Source organism: Lacerta agilis, chromosome 5 (genome assembly GCF_009819535.1).
Source record: "Lacerta agilis isolate rLacAgi1 chromosome 5, rLacAgi1.pri, whole genome shotgun sequence".
In the NCBI taxonomy this organism is placed as follows: Eukaryota; Metazoa; Chordata; class Lepidosauria; order Squamata; family Lacertidae; genus Lacerta; species Lacerta agilis.
In genome coordinates, this window is record NC_046316.1 from 11,757,923 (window position 1) to 11,778,706 (window position 20,784).

The 20,784-nt window shown below is 41.3% G+C and overlaps 1 protein-coding gene across 3 annotated transcripts in view; it reads right to left on the bottom strand.

Moving 5' to 3' along the window:
• SEC24C (SEC24 homolog C, COPII coat complex component) overlaps positions 1 to 18,909 on the bottom strand; it is a 36,284-nt gene extending 17,375 nt beyond the window's left edge. The window contains exons 1-10 of one of the 3 annotated variants that reach the window (XM_033148593.1): positions 18,754 to 18,909; positions 13,502 to 13,705; positions 11,897 to 11,980; positions 11,080 to 11,224; positions 9,194 to 9,372; positions 7,497 to 7,964; positions 5,811 to 5,947; positions 4,235 to 4,303; positions 1,931 to 2,042; positions 646 to 773 (exon numbers count right to left, since the gene is read on the bottom strand). In XM_033148593.1, the coding sequence (XP_033004484.1) occupies positions 646 to 773; positions 1,931 to 2,042; positions 4,235 to 4,303; positions 5,811 to 5,947; positions 7,497 to 7,964; positions 9,194 to 9,372; positions 11,080 to 11,224; positions 11,897 to 11,980; positions 13,502 to 13,676 (1,497 nt within the window). In that variant the 5' untranslated portion in view covers positions 13,677 to 13,705; positions 18,754 to 18,909. The remainder of the gene's footprint in view (positions 1 to 645; positions 774 to 1,930; positions 2,043 to 4,234; positions 4,304 to 5,810; positions 5,948 to 7,496; positions 7,965 to 9,193; positions 9,373 to 11,079; positions 11,225 to 11,896; positions 11,981 to 13,501; positions 13,706 to 18,753) is intronic. The other 2 variants (XM_033148595.1, XM_033148594.1) reach the window with 2 other exon arrangements.
• Positions 18,910 to 20,784: the final 1,875 nt, after the last annotated feature.

The window sequence follows — 20,784 nt, forward strand, 5'->3', positions numbered from 1 at the left end:
GTCTTGTTCAGTTTTTCATTCATTCCTATGGGAGAAAGTAAAGCACTGGACTTTGGTAACAAAATCTGCAGCATTCCCCTATGACTTGGAGACAGTGGGCAGTAAATATGGTGTCAGGTGTGGGGACACAGCTTAAAAGACTCCACCAGGAGCCTTATAATGCATTCCCAATTGTTCCTTTAAAAGCAAGACTTACGTTCTGTGCCTTTTAAATTTTGCACCAAATGCAAATCCTGCTGGGATTGGTTTTACTTGGAGCTCTTTACTTAGGAGTGGAGCCAATCCCTGCCAAAAAGGGTGCATGAGCAGTGCCAAGGCTCAGTGGCTTCAAGCTTGGATGCTAAGGATCTGGCCCACTGAGCTGAAAAGCTTCCCCACCCCGATCTAGATGTTAAAGAGGATGGGCAACACATTGGAACCTTGTGGAACATGACACAAATGTTTGAATTAAAGATTGCTAGTGCTTAGGTAATAAACACAAGCACAGAAAACTACACATAAAGTAATTTTGAACATCTACTTGAGCACTTTTATTTGGATAGATTCATTAACTAGCAGTGTTAAAAGTATGAGTGGTGACAAAACAAACAGGTGCTACTGACAAATCTGCTATTTCATCTGAACGCTCAGGGATATCAGTCTCACCTCTTCTGCAGGAAGTACAGCCAACGGCTTTATGACTGCAGCAAGAGGAACTTGCGACTGCTTGGCCATATCTGAGGTGCATGGGATATTATAGGATGTACATCTTATGTAGCGGGGACTGGCATTACCTGAAAAACAGAGAAGAAGAAAATCAAAATTCTATCCATACATCAACAGCAAACAGATCACTTTATTTCAATGAATTATATCCCAACTCTTCAGTTCTTTGGTAGCATTCTTTTCTCTTTCCCTACAAAGACTACACATACATATTTTTATGCCGCCTTTCCAAAGTTCAAATCACGCTCAAGGCAGCTTACAACATGAAAAAACATAACTACAACGTAACAAAAGTAGTCAAAAATATGTAAAACATTAAAAAATATACAACCAAACTGAACAATTTCCACATAAATCACAAGAGATCTAAAGAAAAGATACAACCCTGCCCCCCAGCAAAAACATTCCAGCCCAAAGTTTGTTCAACAGCCTCATCTTTTGTAGCTGGAGTGAGTCAGGGCCCCTCTCCCCGAGGCCTGATAGAAAAGACCTGCAAGGCAGGGAGCAAGTCTTCCAGGGCTCACAGCCAGGATGGTGGTGACTAGCACTGATATATTTAGCTATATGAAATAGTAAAGGAAATACTCAGATTAATCTATGATTAGGACTTAACCCTATGAAATTGATTGTTTCAATAAAAGCTCATGTCATAATAAGCTAATCAATTTTAGAAAAGCACCCATGTGTGACTAATACAAAAAGTTATTATACAACTTCAGAAATTAAAATTTTCCTTGTAAATTAAGCTCCCCACTCCAACATGCTATTTTTAATACCGTAGTTCTCAGAAACCTCTAACTTAAGTCTTATTTTTTTAAACTTAATATATTAATCACCTTTTATTTTATAATGGAACACACACCTGGTTCCCAGGCAGTCTCCCATCCTGGTACTGATAAAATCGAAGCCTACTTAGCTTTATGCATAGTTCCTGCATCAGAGGCCTGTTGTCTCTTTACACTCTGACACTTTTTTTTTAAAAAAAACCACTGTTTACTGTGTTCGTGTTCAGGTTGAGTTGGTTGTTCTGAACACAAACGGTATGAGCACCTTCAAGTATCACTTGAATCTATGTGATAACAGCCTCTATGACCAAGGGCCATGTTATTTTCTTTCTTTTTTTTCCAGCAATGACTGCTACTTTGACTGTAGTTCATGAGAGAATTTGTTGTCTTTACTGCAAAAGACTAACATGGAAAAATCTTTGGCTAGATGAACATTTTACCTTGATCTTTGACCAAAAAATTGGTAGTGACAAGGGGTGGGACTTGCCCACGGACTCCAGTGATGAATGGCTCTGACCCACGATTATTCCTGTCATCTTCAATTACCTGGATCTAAAATGGTAAGCAGAAAGTGAGTGCTACAGTGGACTCTGTGCAAAAACGGGTGATAATGCAACTTTCAAGTTTAGTGGTAGCCAAAGATTTGCAATCGATCACTAAATAACAACTACATATGGTTTAGGAGTCTATCATTTTGCTTTTGCTGAGGATTTTGGGGATAACTGAATGGTCAATTTGAAGATAATACAATTGGCATGTTAAACTCTACATTTCAAGATATTATGTCCACTAATCTAAAAATCCCGGGCCCAAGGAAGTTCCTGCTCATTGTTCATCAGCAACTTTAGTTGCAAACTGCCTACACAGCAGGGTCTAAATATTTATTGCCCAAGCACTTTGGCAGCATTTTTGCAGAACTGTAGTTTGCCATGTCCCAGTATGCTTGTTTTCAAAAGGCGATTCAAGTTAAGATGATAAACAACAAGACAAAACCAATACAATGGCAAATTTAAGAACTCGTGAGAGTTAAGCTTTCGTTTTCACCGAGATAACTTGCATATGGGCTGTGCTGCTTCTAAATGCAGGTGAGAGTGACATAATGAATTGATTCTCAAAACAAAACAAAATCCACCTAAAAGCTTAACATCAGGAAGAAGGCTAAATTGGATGCTAATTTACACCCAGCCACACTACTTCTTCCCTCCCACTTCTCATTTTACTATGGCCATTCTGGGCAATCTGGACGTACTAATCCCAATGTCTGGAAAGGAATTCCCACATCTGTCAAGCCACCACAGTCTTTGGCAAGCTGCTTCTCCTAAAATGCACTTCTGCAAAGCCCTTTCAGGTCCACTTATCAGGCACTTGTCCTCACTTTTGCCCAGATTGCAATCTCAGGTTACCATTCATACTACCCTAAGTTCAGTTCAAATCGTGCCATTAAGCAATACAGTAGTTGGTTAACCACAGAAGTTGTTGGTCTGTAACCCAAGGAGCGGCCACAAGTTTTTAAAATCTGGATAATCCTGCTTTCAGCCCTTCAACATACAACAATAAGGCAAGTTAAATGGTAATGTAATATTATTTGAAACTACTTTCCACCTATTGGATTACAAATATGTACTTGTTCCTCCCAAAAGTTTTAGAAAAGATTATGTTCTCTGGCAATCCACTGCTGTATGGCTTTTAAGTACTAGCATGGAAGTCTACTTCACTTTGCGAATGAGGACATTCAACCCTCCCTTTTTCTTCATGTCTTTATTCCTTTGCTAGTATGCCTCCTATGACAAGAGCACTAATAAATACCCTTACACTTGGATCAGAAACACACCAATGAAGAGGCTGTGTACAAAAGGTGAGTGACCATGCTGGGAAGATACTACAAACTAACTGAAGTTGTTAACACCACTGAGGAGATTCTAGCGTTGTGACCAACTTCAGCCTGTTCAAGACACAACAACGCAGGGGCAATAGACAAGTCACACTGACAAGTTTAATTGCAAACCAATTCATTTTGTCTGCTACTGAAATAGTATTGTGATGGACTATCTTTAATTAATTAACCATATTCAATAAACTGCTGCCTAAGCGAGACATTACAGCAGAAAATTCAATGTATTTATCATCTCCATTTCCCCTCAAATATACACTCATGAACTTCTTGTATTAGGAGGGAAATGTTAAAATAATGACTTCTGAATCTCACTAAAAATTAAAACTTGAATCCCTTTTTAAAGTGTAAAAGAATTAACTAAATAAAATGAGATTTAAGATTTCTGTCCAGAATATTATACAGGTTATGCACAAATCCACTGGAAATTCCCCCTTAGTTCAGTGGGCCTTGTGAAAAATCCCACCATTCATTTCAGAAGCGCAGGACTCAAAAAGAGCTCCAAGTGGATTGTGCCAAATTCAATGCTGAATTCATAATTCATAGCGCAAAACTGACTAATGTAATATTCAGAAGTATTTTGCTTATAAATGACTTAATTTCAAGAAGGAAATACCACTTCATTACCTTATAATGCCAAACTTCTATTGCCCCTTGATTTGTGGTGTGAAGAGGATTTCAAAGATCATGATATTTTTATTCTGCTTATTGTAATGTTGTGAGCAGAAAGAGAGGGGTGGGAAAAAGATGAAAGACTAACACCAGGAGTTAGCAAGAGTAAGATTACTTTGCAGACACAAACAAGCAGCCACCAACATGCAGACAATAGCAGACAGAGAGACACCGCACTTACTGGGCTAGGAATTGCATCTGGATCTATTCTGTGTCTGGGTTTCTGCTGAGGTGGCAGCTCATTGAGTTGCTTTTTTTGTTTTAAAAAAGAAAAAAGAAGTAAAATTGCCACAAAAAGGGAAAAAGAGAGAATAGTAAAACAAAACTAACAAGCAATGTTACTCCTATCTGTCCTGTTTCCATCACTGTTAGATATATGTATAATGGACAACAGTTCATGCGACAAGAGGTGAAACAACATTACCATCTTCAGTTCTACTTGTCATTTCCACATCTTGCTCCCTCATTCGAAATGTACTTAAAATGAGCACTATTCTTGACCAAGCTGGCAGCTCACATGCTTGCTCAGTTCTACTTTGAAGAAGTACGGGCTCAAGAACATGCAACTCCGCTTGAGATTTCAATTAAAGGAAGAGCACAGAAGGAAGCAAAGCTAGTAACGTATCTCAAAGTTTTCAAGCTGAAGGTTCAGTGTTACAGCAAAGGAGGCTGTAGCTTCATCCTTCACAAGTATAAGTTAGCACAATAGCATAAAGCTGGACATACAAAGAGCTACTCTGGAGAAACAGCTGTCACTGTCACTGCTTTAACCACACTGTAGTTGTGGCCTTTGGAACAATGGCTTCACAAAACCCCACTGGAATTGAGAGGATAAAAGACTAGCACACCCGAAATTAAAGCAAGCAGACTCTCTGTACAACTGGATATATGGCTGTGCTGTGGTGTTCCCCAGAACTCTCATATGTGAGTTGCAATACATAAAACTTAAGAACAAATCCTCATGTTTTCACACCAGGGTTCATGCAAGTCCTACATTCACTGGCTGGCAAGAAACTATATGCCCAAGGACATGGGGATGTAAAGCTTATTTTCCCACATGAACACCTGATCTTGGTACCCGGTAACAAACTGTTTTCGAAACTCCCCTTAATTTCAAAAGAGGCGTGTCTTCAGGCCATGCAGCACTGAGGTATGGAGGCTGGTGTTCAAGGCACCCAAAGCTCCCTTAAGAATTCTATAATTCTCCCTTAAGATTCTATGTCATGCAGTTGTTTTGTACAACATGGCCTTAGCCTAGCAAGGGTCATTATATGCTAGAAAACCGACCAAATGCCATTCTGTTACAACTCGAGAAGTGGAATAATAGCCCACCATAAGCAAAGTTAAGTTGCTTAGCCCTATTTCGCAAGTTCAAAGAAGCCATTCAAAATATTGTTTTACTAAACATTAACATACTCCAACTGAGGCCAATCACATGGACAAAGATATGAACTAGACAGAACTACAACTGTTCACAGTAATTCCTGTGATCCTTTCCCGGGTGGTGCAATTGCAGGGCTTGCTGCAAATTATTATTATCTTGTGATAATCCAGTTGATACGCTACATTTCTTTATATAAGTGTATAGAGATGGTCAGGATTGCCAATAACAGTAGTGCATGGGCATGTTCATGTTCTGTTTAAAGTGAGCAAGAATGAAACAAATTGATAGAAGCTACAAAGAGGCATGTTTTTAATCTTCGTAATCACTTTCTAGAATAGGATATTCATTTCTAAAATGGATACAACTAACTTACTGGACTAGGAATGGAGTCTGGATCTAGACGTTTTGGTGGAGGTGGAGGTGGAGGTCCAGGCTGACTCCCATAATTTGCTGGCCCAGGGTAAGCTTGTCCATAGTTTGGCTGGGCACCTCTATTCTGTCCAAAGGACCCTGAAAAATATATATGCTAAATTTAAGTATGCAATAGAATTCAAATAAATTCAACTTTGATTCAATTCAATTCAATAACCTTTATTAGGCATAACATTCAACTTTGATAGTAAACATATCACCACAAAAGCACCTATAACCACTCTTCAATACATATTATTCCAAGATTCTGATGATACAAATTTCACGTTATGATTTAGTTAAGAATGAAACCAATTTTAAGATGTCTGATAAACATACATATCTGCAGAAAGGTTTTTCAATACTGTAAAGTTCAGTAAGGAAAATCAGCTTGCAAAGGCACCCCTTTCCCCAATAATTTCTGTTCCAGTGTCTTACACTGCTCTATCCTAATGCATTCCAAATAACTCCAAGGTGAAACAACTATGCAAGGAGAATGAAAAGGCACCGGGGTTGGAATCTAGAGGAACTTAGTCCTACATTATCCTCTCCGAAAATAAAGGAGTAAGTTAGCCGAGGTTAACTTAAGTCTCACTGATTTCAACAGGAGCAATGCTATGGCAGAGTTTCTCTAGCTCCAACCTATTGCGGATATTGCATCTCTGCTGACAGATTCTGCATTCCTTCTTCAGAAGTTTCATACACAGAACTATGTGTGTTTGGTAGCCACAAGACTTAACAATCCAGTTCTGTAAACCAAGTAATCCAAAAACAGCATGATTCTGAGTATAGAGAAAAAAGGACCTCCCAAAAGATAAAAAGACCTCCCCAAAGAGAAGCAAACAGTTCTTATACAGGTTGCAAGCAACTTTCTAACTCACTGTTCACTGAGCTAGGAAGCAAAGGAAACTCAACTTTGGAAGTCTCCATCAGAGGAATGTGGGGAAAAACAGTAGCTAATTAACAAGCCAATCCACACCTTTATATTTAGGTTTTAAAACCCACAGGAAAATATATTTGTTTAAACAGCTACAGAAAAAAAAACCTTGATGCAATAACAGCAATCAGAACCACCCTGTACATCAAGGATAGAGAAAGTGATGTCCACTGGATCAACTCCAACTCCCATCAGCCCCAACCAGCATGGCCCATCAGTTATGATGTATGTTGTAGTCCCAATATCTGGAGCACAGCCTGTTGGCTACAACTGCTTTACATCCTAATAGGAATGACTTCCTGAGGAAATACAGTTACCAAGTTCAGTTACCTGCAAGTTGCTAATTTCCATTGAATTCAACATACAGTGGTACCTCGACTTACGACAATAATGCGTTCTGAAGGCGCTATCTCCGAAGGGAAAAAAAAATTCGCAAGTCGAGAAAACCGCATTAAAAAAACTCGTAAGTCGAGGTATCGCGCCGCTGCTTTCCCTTTGTAAGTCGAAAAAATTCGGAAGCGGCGGCCATATTTTTCCTTCTGGAACTCATTCGGAAGTCAAAAACGTCGTACGTCGAGGAGCTCGTAAATCAAGGTACCACTGTATTTTAAAGACCTCACTACCAATTAGCGCAGCCATCTATTATAACCAGTGTTAAAACCCAATTGACTTTTATTCCTTAGCCCTCTCTCAGCAACATACTGAACATACCATTCTGCTGCAGTGCATATCCTGCTTGGGAAGGATGGCTGGGAGGTGGTCCTTGCAAGCCTGCCATTGGTGGTCCAAGGGGTGGCCCTGACATAGATGGCTGAGGTGGTGGTGAGGTCACATGGTTTGGCTGGGAAGTGGGTGGCCCAGTAGCTGCTTGTCCCGGTAATGATGTACCCTGCATCGGGGGAGGCCTTGAAACTCCTGCAGCAGGAGGGTAATTGGAAGCACCGACCCCAGAAGATGAAGGTGGCGGGGCAAACCCAGGAGCTTGATGTGAGAGGTTCAGAGCTGACGGAGGACCAGAAATAGCAGGCTGTGCCATAGGAAGACCCTGAGACAAGGTGGTAGGAGGCAATCCATGGGGCACAGCAGGAGGTGGCGGTCCTTGGTTTGAATAGGGCACATATTGCCCAGATCCACTCGAAGTAAAACTTCCTGAGGCAGGAGGAACTGATGTTGGGGGACCTGAGGAGCAGAAGTTAATTAGGGTCACATCTTGCTTTATAAAAGTGTTGTTCTTCTCCCAGTGTGCACAAGGTGTTTTAGTAAACTAGTCCCTTACCCTGGATACAAAGTTATTTCAAGGTGGAGAGAGAGAGAGAGAACACAGAAATGGAGGTGCTTAATAACAAGCAGGTTTTACCATTCACTTTCATGATTACCGATACCAATACTTGGTATTCATCACCAGACCTTATGATAGCCTATGCTAAGAAACCATTTTAAGGAGCTACTTATCAAAACATTCAATTTTAAGAATGGAATGGAAGTGAGAGCATGATGAAGTTGCAGTTCTCCCACTTGAATTTTTCCCTGAGCTCTTTGGATGAATGACGGTATACTTTGTCTTTTTACTACTACTACTACTACTACTACTACTACTACACGGGTGGCACTCTGGATTAAACCACAGAGCTTAGGGCTTGCCGATCAGAAGGTGGGCGGTTCGAATCTCCACAAAGGGGTGAGCTCCTGTTGCTCGGTCCCTGCTCCTGCCAACCTAGCAGTTCGAAAGCATGTCAAAGTGCAAGTAGATAAATAGGTACCGCTCCGGCGGGAAGGTAAACGGCGTTTCCGTGCACTGCTCTGGCTCATCAGAAGCGGCTTAGTCATGCTGGCCACATGACCCGGAAGCTGTACGCCAGCTTCCTAGGCCAATAAAGCGAGATGAGCGACTGGACCTAATGGTCAGGGGTCCCTTTACCTTTACCTTTACCACTACTACAGTTGTTGTTATCTTTAGTGGAGCTGAAATAAAGGCCAAACATAACAAACCCTATGTGCATTTAAATGGACTATCTCTGCAGTTCTCAGAGATTCTTTTAATATGAATACCCCAGATTACTTTGACTGGTATCTCAATACTCTTGAGTAGACCCACTTAAATCAATAGTTTTAGTGGATCTACCGCGAGTATTACCTACACTCGATTATCAACCTTAATTAATTTAGTTGGTCCTTTTTCTTTGCTTAATACCATGGAACCATTTTATATAATATACTACTTGAGTTCCAATTAAGAGTTGTTGTAACAGCATGCAATAGTTGCAACACAGGGATCTGCTTTATTGCATTTTATAGAACTTGCAAAAGAGAGAAGTAATTGTACCCATAGCAGTCTGGAGGATCCTTCTCAAGGGAACTCCAAATCAGTCTATGCGAGCAAGCAGCATTCAAACGTTCTGGTTACTCACCATAGCCCAGTACACCTGGGGAGGGAACAGAGGTTGAAACACCACCTATATGCATTCCAGCCATATGATTGGTCAGCTGCTGTGTGCTTGTTGGAGGTGGCCCATATGACTGGAAAGTAGCTGATTGGGTAACAGGTGTGGGCGTTGTTCCAGGCATGAACTGTTGAGAAGCAGGAGGTCTAAGAAAAGGAAGCAGAATAAAGACAATCCTTTGTTACATAAGCCACTCATGTATTATTATTATTATTATTATTATTATTATTATTATTAATGAGATAGTGGTGATGAAGATCTTCCCAGTGCCTCTGCAGTTTTCAGAATGGGAAGGTTCTAAAACCCCTTTGCAGCACACCAATCAATCAAAGCAACAGACATTCAAGCACTTCAACTTTCCTAATCTAAGATGAAAAGCAAAGGAGAATCTGTCCAGTTCATCATCTGTTGGCATCACAACCCTCTGTTGCATTTATTGCCTGGGATGATAGGTTGCAATCTCTGTTCTTAGGAAAGCAGACAAAGGTGGATAAGTGGTTTGCAGCGACAGCTCTGGGGTTCTGCACTAGTGCCAATGCTGCCGCTCCCCTACTCCTAAAGCCTGTGACCACTCAAAATGTGGTTGCTTTGTTTCAAAGTAAATATGAACTTGCAAGCTGTGGTTAATGGCTTCACTTTCTTCCCACTTTATCTATTTTTCCTTCTAATTTTTTTCCTTTTAATTATTTCCACTGTGATGGTGCTTTTTGGTTACGTGTGTGTGTGTGTGTGTGTGTGTGTGTGTGTGTGTAAATATTAAATAATAAAATAAAATAAGTAAGTTATTTGCAACCTTATGCCTACACAGTAGCTATCAAAGACATACCAGTGGAGGCAGAATTCCTGCTCTGCAGAAGGGAGAAAGGCACAGCCCAATTGCGCAAGCAGCAGCCCGATTACCCAGATGATGAGTAACTTGCTCACTCAACACAGCTGAATTAGGTGTGGTGCTGAACTATGTATTTTCCCTGTTGCCTAACCGCAAATTCAGCTGTGGGTTAGGCTTGACTGAGACATATGTACTACTCACCTTTGTTCTAAAGCTTAACTAAAAGACCAATTACTAACTGTCTTGAGAAGAGCATTGTGGTGCATTACAAATAAATGAAGTATATCCAATTAAGTGTGCTTATAGAAAATAGAAAGTTAAAAAGGTAAAGGTAAAGGTACCCCTGACCGTTAGGTCCAGTCGCGGACGACTCTGGGGTTGCACGCTCATCTCGCTCTATAGGCCAAGAGAGCCGGCGTTTGTCCGCAGACAGCTTCCATCCAGGTCATGTGGCCAGCATGACTAAGCCGCTTCTGGCGAACCAGAGCAGCGCACAGAAACACCGTTTACCTTCCCGCAGGATAGGTACTTGTTTATCTACTTGCACTTTGACGTGCTTTCAAACTGCTAGGTTGTCAGGAGCAGGGACCACGCAATGGGAGCTCACCCCGTCGTGGGAATTCGAACCACCAACCTAATTATCAGCAAGCCCTAGGCTCTGTGGTTTAGACCACAGCACCACCCAGGTCCTAAATAGAAAGTTACCACCACATTTAGTAGCTGTTAGAAGTCAGTCCAACAACTTCTCTATGTAACAAACCAAAATCACACCATTTTGCTGTGCAGGGAGTGGATGGGTGCTCTGTCCCCCAAAACCTGATACAGGGGGCAACAATTCTGCATGGGGGTTCCGTTCCTGACCCCCATGTGCGTTGGTGGAGTGTGCTTAAGCCCTGCCACATCCCATTTTCGGGACACTTCTAGGTTGGCAGCGACAAGTGTGTGTGTGATCGAGCATCTGACTGTAAAATGGTTGCTGTCTGTACTGACAGGCTTAGAGTCTGATGACTGTTGTCCTAATTACCTTTGCAATGGAGCTGTAGATGCAGGAATCCCATTACGTACATCTCCTTGTCCAAACTGACTATAGGCCGGCTGTCCAGGAGGAACTAATGAGCCAGATGCTGAAGCAGGTCCTCCTCCAGAAGTAGTGGGAGCTCTCAGGGAACCTAGAAATATTGAACTGCATGTCAGTCATGTACAAGTAAATAAATGGGGGCCCACTTATGAAGATACTTAAAATATGCTAGGCATGATATGCATACAAGGAAGAACAGAAAGCTATCAAGATTTTCAACAGCAGAGAGAAAATTAATAGAAGCTTGTAAATATGCTAGTGAAAATAAGGCTTGCTGTTCCTAGCTTTTTTTGCTTTATAAAGCATCTCAGATCCCAAGAAAAGTCACTATTGTGGATGAAAGGAACAGACAAGGATTTGTCAGATTACTTATAGCATTTTTCTTTTTAGACAAGCCATGTAAATCTTTATTTGCATGAGAATCTTCTCTAACAAGTCTCACTGGAAATATTTATATATTAGAACTATTACCAAAATATAGGAGCTGATTTAGAGTTAAGGTGTATGGCTTTTCCAGCTTTTTATCATTAAAAGGCCTGAAAAATACTACTATAAAACGAAGATAATTTGTTGCACAATTAAGGAATTTTGGCACGGATAATGTATTATCTAGCCAAAGTTCAGAAAATTCTGACACAGCTCCACACATTCTAATAATTACATGGCTTAGCTTTCAGGTGAAACAGAGTAATGTTTCAGAAGCAAATGTATCTGAAACAGTCTTTTCTCATAAGAGACAGTGCATGAAAAGGAAAGCATTTACCTATGAAGTTGGGAGTAAAAGAAGCATCAGAATCAAGAGAGACAGGAGAGCCCTTAGAAGGAAACCCCATTGAAGGAAAGTAACCTAGAAAGACAATATACACATCAGTAAGAGTAGACTTGGAAAACTTCAAATGCATTGTGCTGGTCCTACAAATGCTGGAGTTCCCTCCTGCTTAGCAATCACTGATTATTTTCAATACAGTTTATCGCTACCTGCCATGAGACGTCAGGAATGAGTAGTTCCAAAGTAAAAAATAATAATGAGAAGATTCACCTCAAACAGCAGAACTTTCCGCTGGATGAGTGAACTACTTGATGAGCAAATTGAGCAGCTCAACCCAGTAAGCTACCCTAAAACGAGCTCCCCCACAAATATCTGCCAACTTTACACATGCCTCCAAAGTGAGAATGCAACATCAACCTTACCCTTCTGTTTAACATAAATAACTATTAAATGTAGCACATGTGCTACCTTTGCAGCAGCTTCCTTCATTAAAGTCTGGTATAAATACAACTCTCTATGGTCTCCACTATGATTCACATGTGCAAAGGTAAGAGAACTAATAATCATTCCCATTCCAAGACTGTAAGTCATGATAAAGCAGCTAGTTTTCCTGGGGTTAACACCACAAACTTTACTCCTTCAAGTGGCCTTCCAGCTAGTTCTGCTGCCATTCATGCCCACTTCTTTACACCAGCTGACTAGCAACTAAGCATCTAGCACAATTCCTAGGCAGCTAAATTTGGCCTAGGGGCTTCCAGTTGCTTTAATGCTTGTGGACCACCAAAGCATGGAGCCCTCCCAAACCCCATGCACAACCATGAAACTGCATTGCCATCTGAACCATCTCCCATTGCTTTATGAAATGTAACTGTATGCACAAGTTCTTAAATGATGAAGAACAAAGGACATTTATCGGCATCCATAGAATTGCAGAGCTGGAAGGTACTCTTGAGGGTCATCTAGTTCAAAGCAGGAATCTCAACTAAATAATACATGACAATTGGCCATCAAACCTCTGCTTAAAAACCTCTAGGAAAGGAGAGTCCAACATCTCTCGTGGGAGTCTATTCCTCTGTCAAACAGCTCTGATTGTCAGAAAGTTATTCCTGATGTTTATTCAGAATCTCCTTTCTTATAACTTGATTCAATTGGTTTGGGTCCTACCCTCTGGAGGAGAAAATAAGCTTGCTCCAACTTCCATGTGACAGCCCTTTAGATATTTGAAGACGGCTATCACATCTTCTCTCAGTCTCCTCTTTACCAGGCTAAACATACCCAATTCCGTCAAGCGTTCCTCATACAGCTTGGTTTCCAAACTCTTTATCAACAGTTGCCCTCCTCTGCACACATTCCAGCTTGTCAATATCCTTCTTAAAACTACAGTGCCCAGAACTGGACACAGTAATCCAGATGTGGTATAACCAGGCAGAATAGATTGGTACCATAAATCCTTATACTGAATATTTTAAATGCACTTTTGAATTTTTTGTTGCCACCACCTCAGGGGCACATACAGAACGTTAAAAAGCAGGGTAAACGGGTTTTTAAAAAAACACTAAAAACAAAGGTCATTTCCCCCTTTATACCAAGGAAGGATACCTTGTGGGGGGGCTGTCTGCGGATATCCTGTCACTGGACCATTGTAAGCACCATACTGTGAGACGGGAACGGTCGGGATTGGCTGCCCTCCGTAACCAGGCGGCAGGTATCCTCCATATCCAGGCTGTGGCTGCCCATAAGGTGGCCCTGTGTGAGTTGGCTGGTTTACGCTCATTGTGCTCACATCCCCAAACTAGCCTTCACCTGTGAGAAAGGAAAGAGAAACATTAGGAGCCATCCTTCAAAACAAGATTTTGTGCAAAAGAGCTGAAATGAAGAACCAGGCTCAATAATCCTTGCAGTGCTAGCAAATGTGTGCTGTTTTCTAAAGTAATTTTATGTACACATTACACTACAGATGAGTAACTTGTGAGCTCCAAGCTTGTTTTAGGTGTATTTTCCCAATATCTCTTAAAGCTGCCCAACCTTTTTCATCCCATCAAAGTTTGTTTTTTTTAAACTCTTTCTGTGTAGTTTCAGAGCAATCAGACAGAAAAATATTTTCTTTGATTAAAAAAAAATGATTTCTTTTTCATTTCTTCCCTGGTCGTATGGCTTGGGGATAAATCCCGCCCCCCATCATCTCTGGGTAGAAAATAGTAGGCTTCTGCCACTTATATACATTTGTAATACAAAACAGGATAGAGCATACAGGACTAATAGGAACGACTAATTCAGAAAGTACTTTCAGTTGCTTTCTAGACAAGGAACTTTATTGGTTCACTGTACAAAAAAAAATTATCCATGTACTTATTTGAGTACAGCACTGGGGCCTCCTTCTCAGACCTGCTTAGAATCTGGAATTCTTAAATTCTGGATTAGCTAATCCAGAACACTTTTATCTCTGACCCCATTCATCACCCATTTATGGTCCCTGCCAGAAGAAACGGGGCAATCAATAAGAAATAATGTTGCTGTTATGAAGCACTTATTTTAGAAATTAAAAGCATCTCATACATAAAAAATTTAAAATAACACAGATTCAACAAGAATTAAGGTCTAAAAGCTATCACCAAAAAGGCATTCATACAACCCTCATGAGGCCCAGCCAGCATATCCTTATATCTTGGTTGGCTAACCTGTGGTCCTACAGTTCCCATGATCCCTGACTACTGGATATGCTGGACCTGAATGAAATTTCCTTTACTACCAGGTACTATTTGGGGACAAAGTTTATAGGAACTTTGTATATACTACATGGTTCTGGACATAAGGTTTAAGGAATAGATTAGTCCTTTTCAGTTTATTAAATGCTTGCAATGTTAGCTGCACGTCAGTCTCCTGCAATAATCTGTATTCAGTAGCTGATACTCTTCAAAACACCATCTACTAGTAGCAAAAAGGTTCATTTATAGCAAGATAATCAAGCTGTTCCAGTATTATGTCAGATTGTATCAGTGCAAGTGATGTTTTGCAGGTGTGATCTTCTGAATCAGAACACACATAATCAGGAGAAATAAAATACATTGCCACTGAAATACATAACACATTGAAATTTTAGTTTAAAGCAAGTCGACAACCATTAAGATCAAAACACAGCCCTATTTGCAACAGCATAAAATATGTCATTGCGCTATTATAGTATTAACAAATAGATGTAACAAATTTTAAAAGCATAAGAGCACTTCCAAGACTACAGTTTGCTATGATGGCCAAACTAAATTCATGGTTCACCTATCAAACGAGAAATAGTACAAACCATGATTTGCGTATCTAATGTTATGGCCATCACCATGAAGCTGATAGTCTATAGTTTTGCTTTCTTCCTTCTCAACAAGTGGCTCTAAGCTACAGTTTCCCTAGCATTGTGTTTAGAAATTCAAACCATGGTTTGGTCCTAAACTATAGTGTAGAGACTATGGCTTGGTATAATGATAGTATTGACCAAAAATGCACAAGCATAAAACTGAATTCATTTTTTAGAAATGTTACAAGGAATCATACTGAGAGGACAGCGCTTATTCCATAATGCGTGTTCTAATTTTTGCATCCTGGTTAGCAAGTGAAGCTACAGCAGGGGAATGGCATTTGCTATGTCCCTTTTTTTGTTCTGCAAGCTTCCTGCTCATTTCCCTTCATCTTTTTTCTTTTTGCCATCTGCAAATATCTAAGTGCCAGCACAATGGGTTCTACGACAGTGTCTAAGCATGCCAGTATGTTGTACAGCTGGTATGCAAACCAGTATTGTGAGGTATACTCTCAAACTCCTTTAAGACCTTTGAGCTATGGACTTTGGCACACCTCACTCTGAATTAATGCTCTTGTTTTGTGATCACCACAGTGCAGTAGGATGGCACGTGTGCAACCTGATTCCCTTTAATCAATAAAGTTGTGCTTAATGAGACCACTGACTTGTCCTATACTCATTGTATCCCTCTCCGTATCCACCTAACACGCTAATACTTTAAAACAGGAGTGGACATACTTAGGCTTGTTGGATCTGCTGGGCTTTTTTATTAGAACCCCCAAGTTCTACCAATCAGAACTGGTTAAAGAACAGGTGTTTCTGAGCACATTCTGAGCCTAGGAATTTGTTTTTACCAACCAACCAATTTGTTTTTAGTTTCCTAGAATATGAACTTCCCATAGGCCTTTCATACAGAAGTCCATATCTACCGTGTTTCTCCTAAAATAAGACATGGCCATAAAATAAGCCATAGCAGGATTTCTATGCATTTGCGAAATATAAGCCGTTCCCCGAAAATAAGCCATACCCTGAAAATAAGCCATAGTGACGTGGCACCTCCCATTAAAACAGCCTGGAGAGGCGTGGCTATGCAGCGTACCAATGCAACGCGGTTAAAATAAGACATCCCCTGAAAATAAGCCATACTGTGTTTTGTTGAGGGGAAAAAAATATAAGACGGTGTCTTATTTTATGAGAAACACGGTAGTCAGTTCATTTCAGCAGCCTACTTTAGGTGGGAAAAGAAATTTTGCTATGATTAAACAATTAATCAGAAATCCCTGCCAATCTATGGCTGATCACCCTGAAATCTATCAGTAGATCTCAATCTGCTCTGCCTTCAGCCCACCTGTGCTTTAAAAGAATGCAATAACATCACCTAGAATTGCTACACTAGTCCAACATTGCATATCATATTATTATATTAGTACCACAGCTGGGGTGCTTGCAACACCCTCACTCACTGCTCCCTTCCTCACCACTTGAAAAGGACATCAAGCTTCTTTCAGTTCTATGTTTTTCAAGGCTCTCATTGGCCATATTGGCACTTGAACAGAAGTGACAGAGTAGGAAGTAAACAGAAGAGAAGTGGGAGAAAATAATGGAGCAGCTGGTGGGACAGTAGTCAGGAATGCACACTCACATATACACACCATATCCAATGCAACAGATCCTCTTTAAACTGTTTTCTCACTGGCTTCTTCCCCATTGGCAATCGAATAAATGTTACACCTATCTACTGACTGAACTGCAAAACCAAAAACCACAGAACTGATGCTTTCTAGCACTGCTATTGTGAAAAAATATAGACTCAAGGTATAGAAACCTATGGATCGTCATAATTTTTACAAGGGATATCCTCCAATAACAGGTCAACTCTGTATCCATAGATGTGCTCTGTGATTTTTACTGCGCAGTCTACCACCAAGGTAAGCTTTAATTTGGCAGTGGCTATTTAGGGAATCGTATGTAAAGTTGTGTAGATTGAAAAGGAAACAGTTTAATCCTGCTAGATATTCAACCTTCACCCAGATCCCTTGGAAGTATAATGACTCTTTCTGCATGTGTGCTTTCTCTATCAGGGGAAGAGAGGTAACAAGAAGGGCTGGTACCCACAACACACTCCCAAAATTCCAAATGTGCCCATAGATTAGCAGTCTCTGTATTAGCATAATCACCCTGTTATCACACATCTAGCCTTGCCCAGACTAATAAGTGGACCACTTGTCCATAAAACTGGTCCATTCTTCTGGCAAGAGCGAAACCATTTTCTAACAAAACTTAGAAAATGAACAATATGTAAATGTCCTGTTACATGAGGTAGTGGGATAGGACAAAATTAGGGAATTTAAAACACGGCCCCATATATAATCTGCAAATGAAGAAACTACTCTTCTGAGTTCTATGCGTAACTAATGCTGCAGTCCAAAGTACAATTTAGCACGAATGCAAGTTAATGTGCACTGCTTGGGAAAAGGAAAGCACCATGGTGTGCTTTGAAATCTTCAAGGTGAACCTAAGTTTCAAAACAAAGTTATTCCATTAGTTGCAAGTTCGATCCCCATAAGAGACAGCTGTGTATTCCTGCATTGCAGTGTGTTGGGCTATATGATCTCAAGGGTACCTTCCAACTCTGCTTCTAATACCAAGCGTTTCAAAAGAAGTCTCTAAACAATAGCAAGCACTGCTACTACTTTTGAAAAAAAGGCTCATAGGAACGCTTTCGTTGAAATGCAGCCTGACTCCTACATAAACAAAATATTGCTTCATCTCAGTTTCACCTTGTCAAGCCCTGTTCACACGTTCGGCAGGATCGACTGGTAAAGCTTTTCTCGGGTTGTTTCCCTTTTTGGCTGCAGATCAGTGTGTGGGGTTACTCCCTATGAGCTAAATCTCCCACACACAGAAAACACCAGCAGGCCAGGGAAAACATCCCCCACTCTCTATTTGAAAGTTGTCCGAATAATTTCCCACAACTCCTGTATTAAACCTGTTACCGACAAGCCTCAGGGACGCACTCATGTGAATGCAGCACACGTCAAGCGGAACACACTTTGCGTGGTGGCTGTGTGAGGCAAAGCGGGGAGGAAGGGAAAGCGCCGCTTATTTCCTGCCGGTCCGGAGGGTGAGGAGGGTTGGGTTGGAAAGATTTATTTTAATTTTATTCGTTAAATGTGTGTATCGCCCTTCAAGCGAAGAGCACTGAGCGGTTCAATACATAAAAGTGCAAAAAATGAGATCACACAAAATACGTAATAAAAAGAACAGACAACATCCCCCTCCCCAGCCCTCTCACAAACACGTTTAAAATGGCATTTAATCAGCCAAAGGCCTGGTAATGAGAACTCGCTAAGGGAAAAACTAAGCCGGGGATCCATCCGGACGGCTCAGCACAGGGCCTCCCCGGAGCCGTAAGCCTGCCAGCATCAGGCCACGCCAGGCGCGCTCCGGGGTCGGGCGGCGCTTTATCCCTCAGCCCCGGACTCGTCGCGGAGCAGCTCTCCCCCCCCCCCCCGTCCCTCACAACCTCGCGCCTCAAAGGAGATCGGCCCGGCCTCGCGCTTACCTCAACCGGCTGTCCCCGCTCCTGCTGGTCGTCGGGCCGCCGCTGGTGCCGGCTTCCGCTTCCTGTGCCCGCCGCCGCCGCTCACCGGAAAGGCCCCTCCACGTCCGCTCCGCTGTCTCTGAGAGCTTGCCACGTCCTCACTTCGCTCGCGGCCCTCGCTGCACTCCGCTGCAACAGGGACCCGGATGCTGCTCGGCGACCATAGAGGCGCGCGGCAGAGAGCGAGCGAGCGAGCCTAGGAAGAGGAGAAGGAAATGGGCCATCGCGGTCTTCCGTGACGTACTTCCGGTCAAGATGGCGGCTTTTCTGCTCCCTCAGGGACCGCGTTCGCTTAAATCACCCAAGGCCTCGGGGGCTGTGGCGTTCGACTGCGCCTCGGTCGTGATATCATCGTGCACTAAGATGGTGCTGTCCACTGTAGCAAACGGGAGGCTAGTTCTCCCTGACGTGGTAGTACTTAAGACTGTAGGTGGGGAGTTTGTTGGTGTTTATTAATTTCGTCGCTTGGTTGTGGGGACACACACACACAATAACCTCAGAGTTGTTTACAAAAAGATGAAATAACAAAATCAAAAAATCAACCATACTTTAAAACATACATTTTTTTATTTTTAATTAAAATTACCTCAACTTTCTAAGCACATGGGAAGTCTTGTCTGAGCAATGATGTTTTCAGCATGCACCGAAAAAAACACAGTGCAGCTACCTTCTTGATCTCACCTCCAAAGTGCAGGTGTGACCCTCCTATCCACCCTGCAAAAGCCCCTGTACTTAGTATGAAGCAGAAGAAGCCAACTTTGAACCTTTATTCTTTTTTATTGCATTATTTATTAAATTCATATGCCCCCCTTACAGTATATAAAACCACAAGTACGTAGCATCATAGCCATACCCCACCACACAAATAGTTTAAAAGGCCATAGATGGTTTAATTAGCCAATGGCCTGGGAGAAGAATAACGTTTTCACCTGGGACTGAGAGATACATAATGAAGGTGCCAAGTGAGCCTCCCTGGGAAGAGTTAAGCATCCCTATATATTCAGACACACTTGGGAAAGAGTAAGTCTCTGGACTATCCTTTCAAAGCTTTCAAAGTGAAGTTTGTTGACAACAAAGATTGATGCTGGAGAGACAATCATGAATGGTTAAAGCTAGGTTAAGAATTCTGCTGCTGCAGCAGCAGTGGACAACAGAGAGATCTGGCGTGTTTCCCTTTCAGTACCACATTAGAGAAGAAAAGAGACAAGTTTTGTAGCTGGCCAGTCCCAAAGGTGTGTTAAACAGGTACAGGTTGTAGTTGTTTGGGCTGCCTATTGCATACATACAGGATTCTTATTCAGAAGTGTTTCATAATCTGAATCCATATCTGAATCTGAAGTGGTACAGCTGCCTCAAAGATGTACCCCATCAAGTGAATGTGTACGTAGGGCCATCAATTCTACAGGCCATAAGTAAGGCTTCTCCTAGCTTGCTATAAATCTGTTTAAATTCCTCATTATTAAACAGATGAGTAACACTTGATTTCCTGTCCCCTGATTGTGTAATGCCCATGGTGATTTGCAGCTGAATGTATTCATTTATTTTGATATAGTGCATTGAGCTCCATTGTGAATTACAGACTAATGTAAACAAAAAATATGGGTTTATGGCTAGAAAACCTTACAATATAAATTCTGGCTGTGGGAAAGAGGGAGGGGAGGAATATGATACAGATGTTATCTCTGTAATGTTTAATTCCTAATAGCTCATTCGCACATGCAAATCACTTGTAAAACTTTGCAATAATGTTTTAAGTTCTCTTCAGTGTGTGAACAAGTATATCCAGTTTGGTCTAAGTAAATAGCAGGTGAACTTGGGTTGCAAAGCTTTCATCGGATTTCAAACTCAGCCATGATTTTAGTATACAGTATATAGCTGTAATCCTATAAAACATACAGGAAGTCCAATTGAACATAATACAACTTCACTAAGCCAAACATTTCTAAACAGGCAATTATAGAATTGCAGTGTGAACTTCTGTAAAATGTGGGA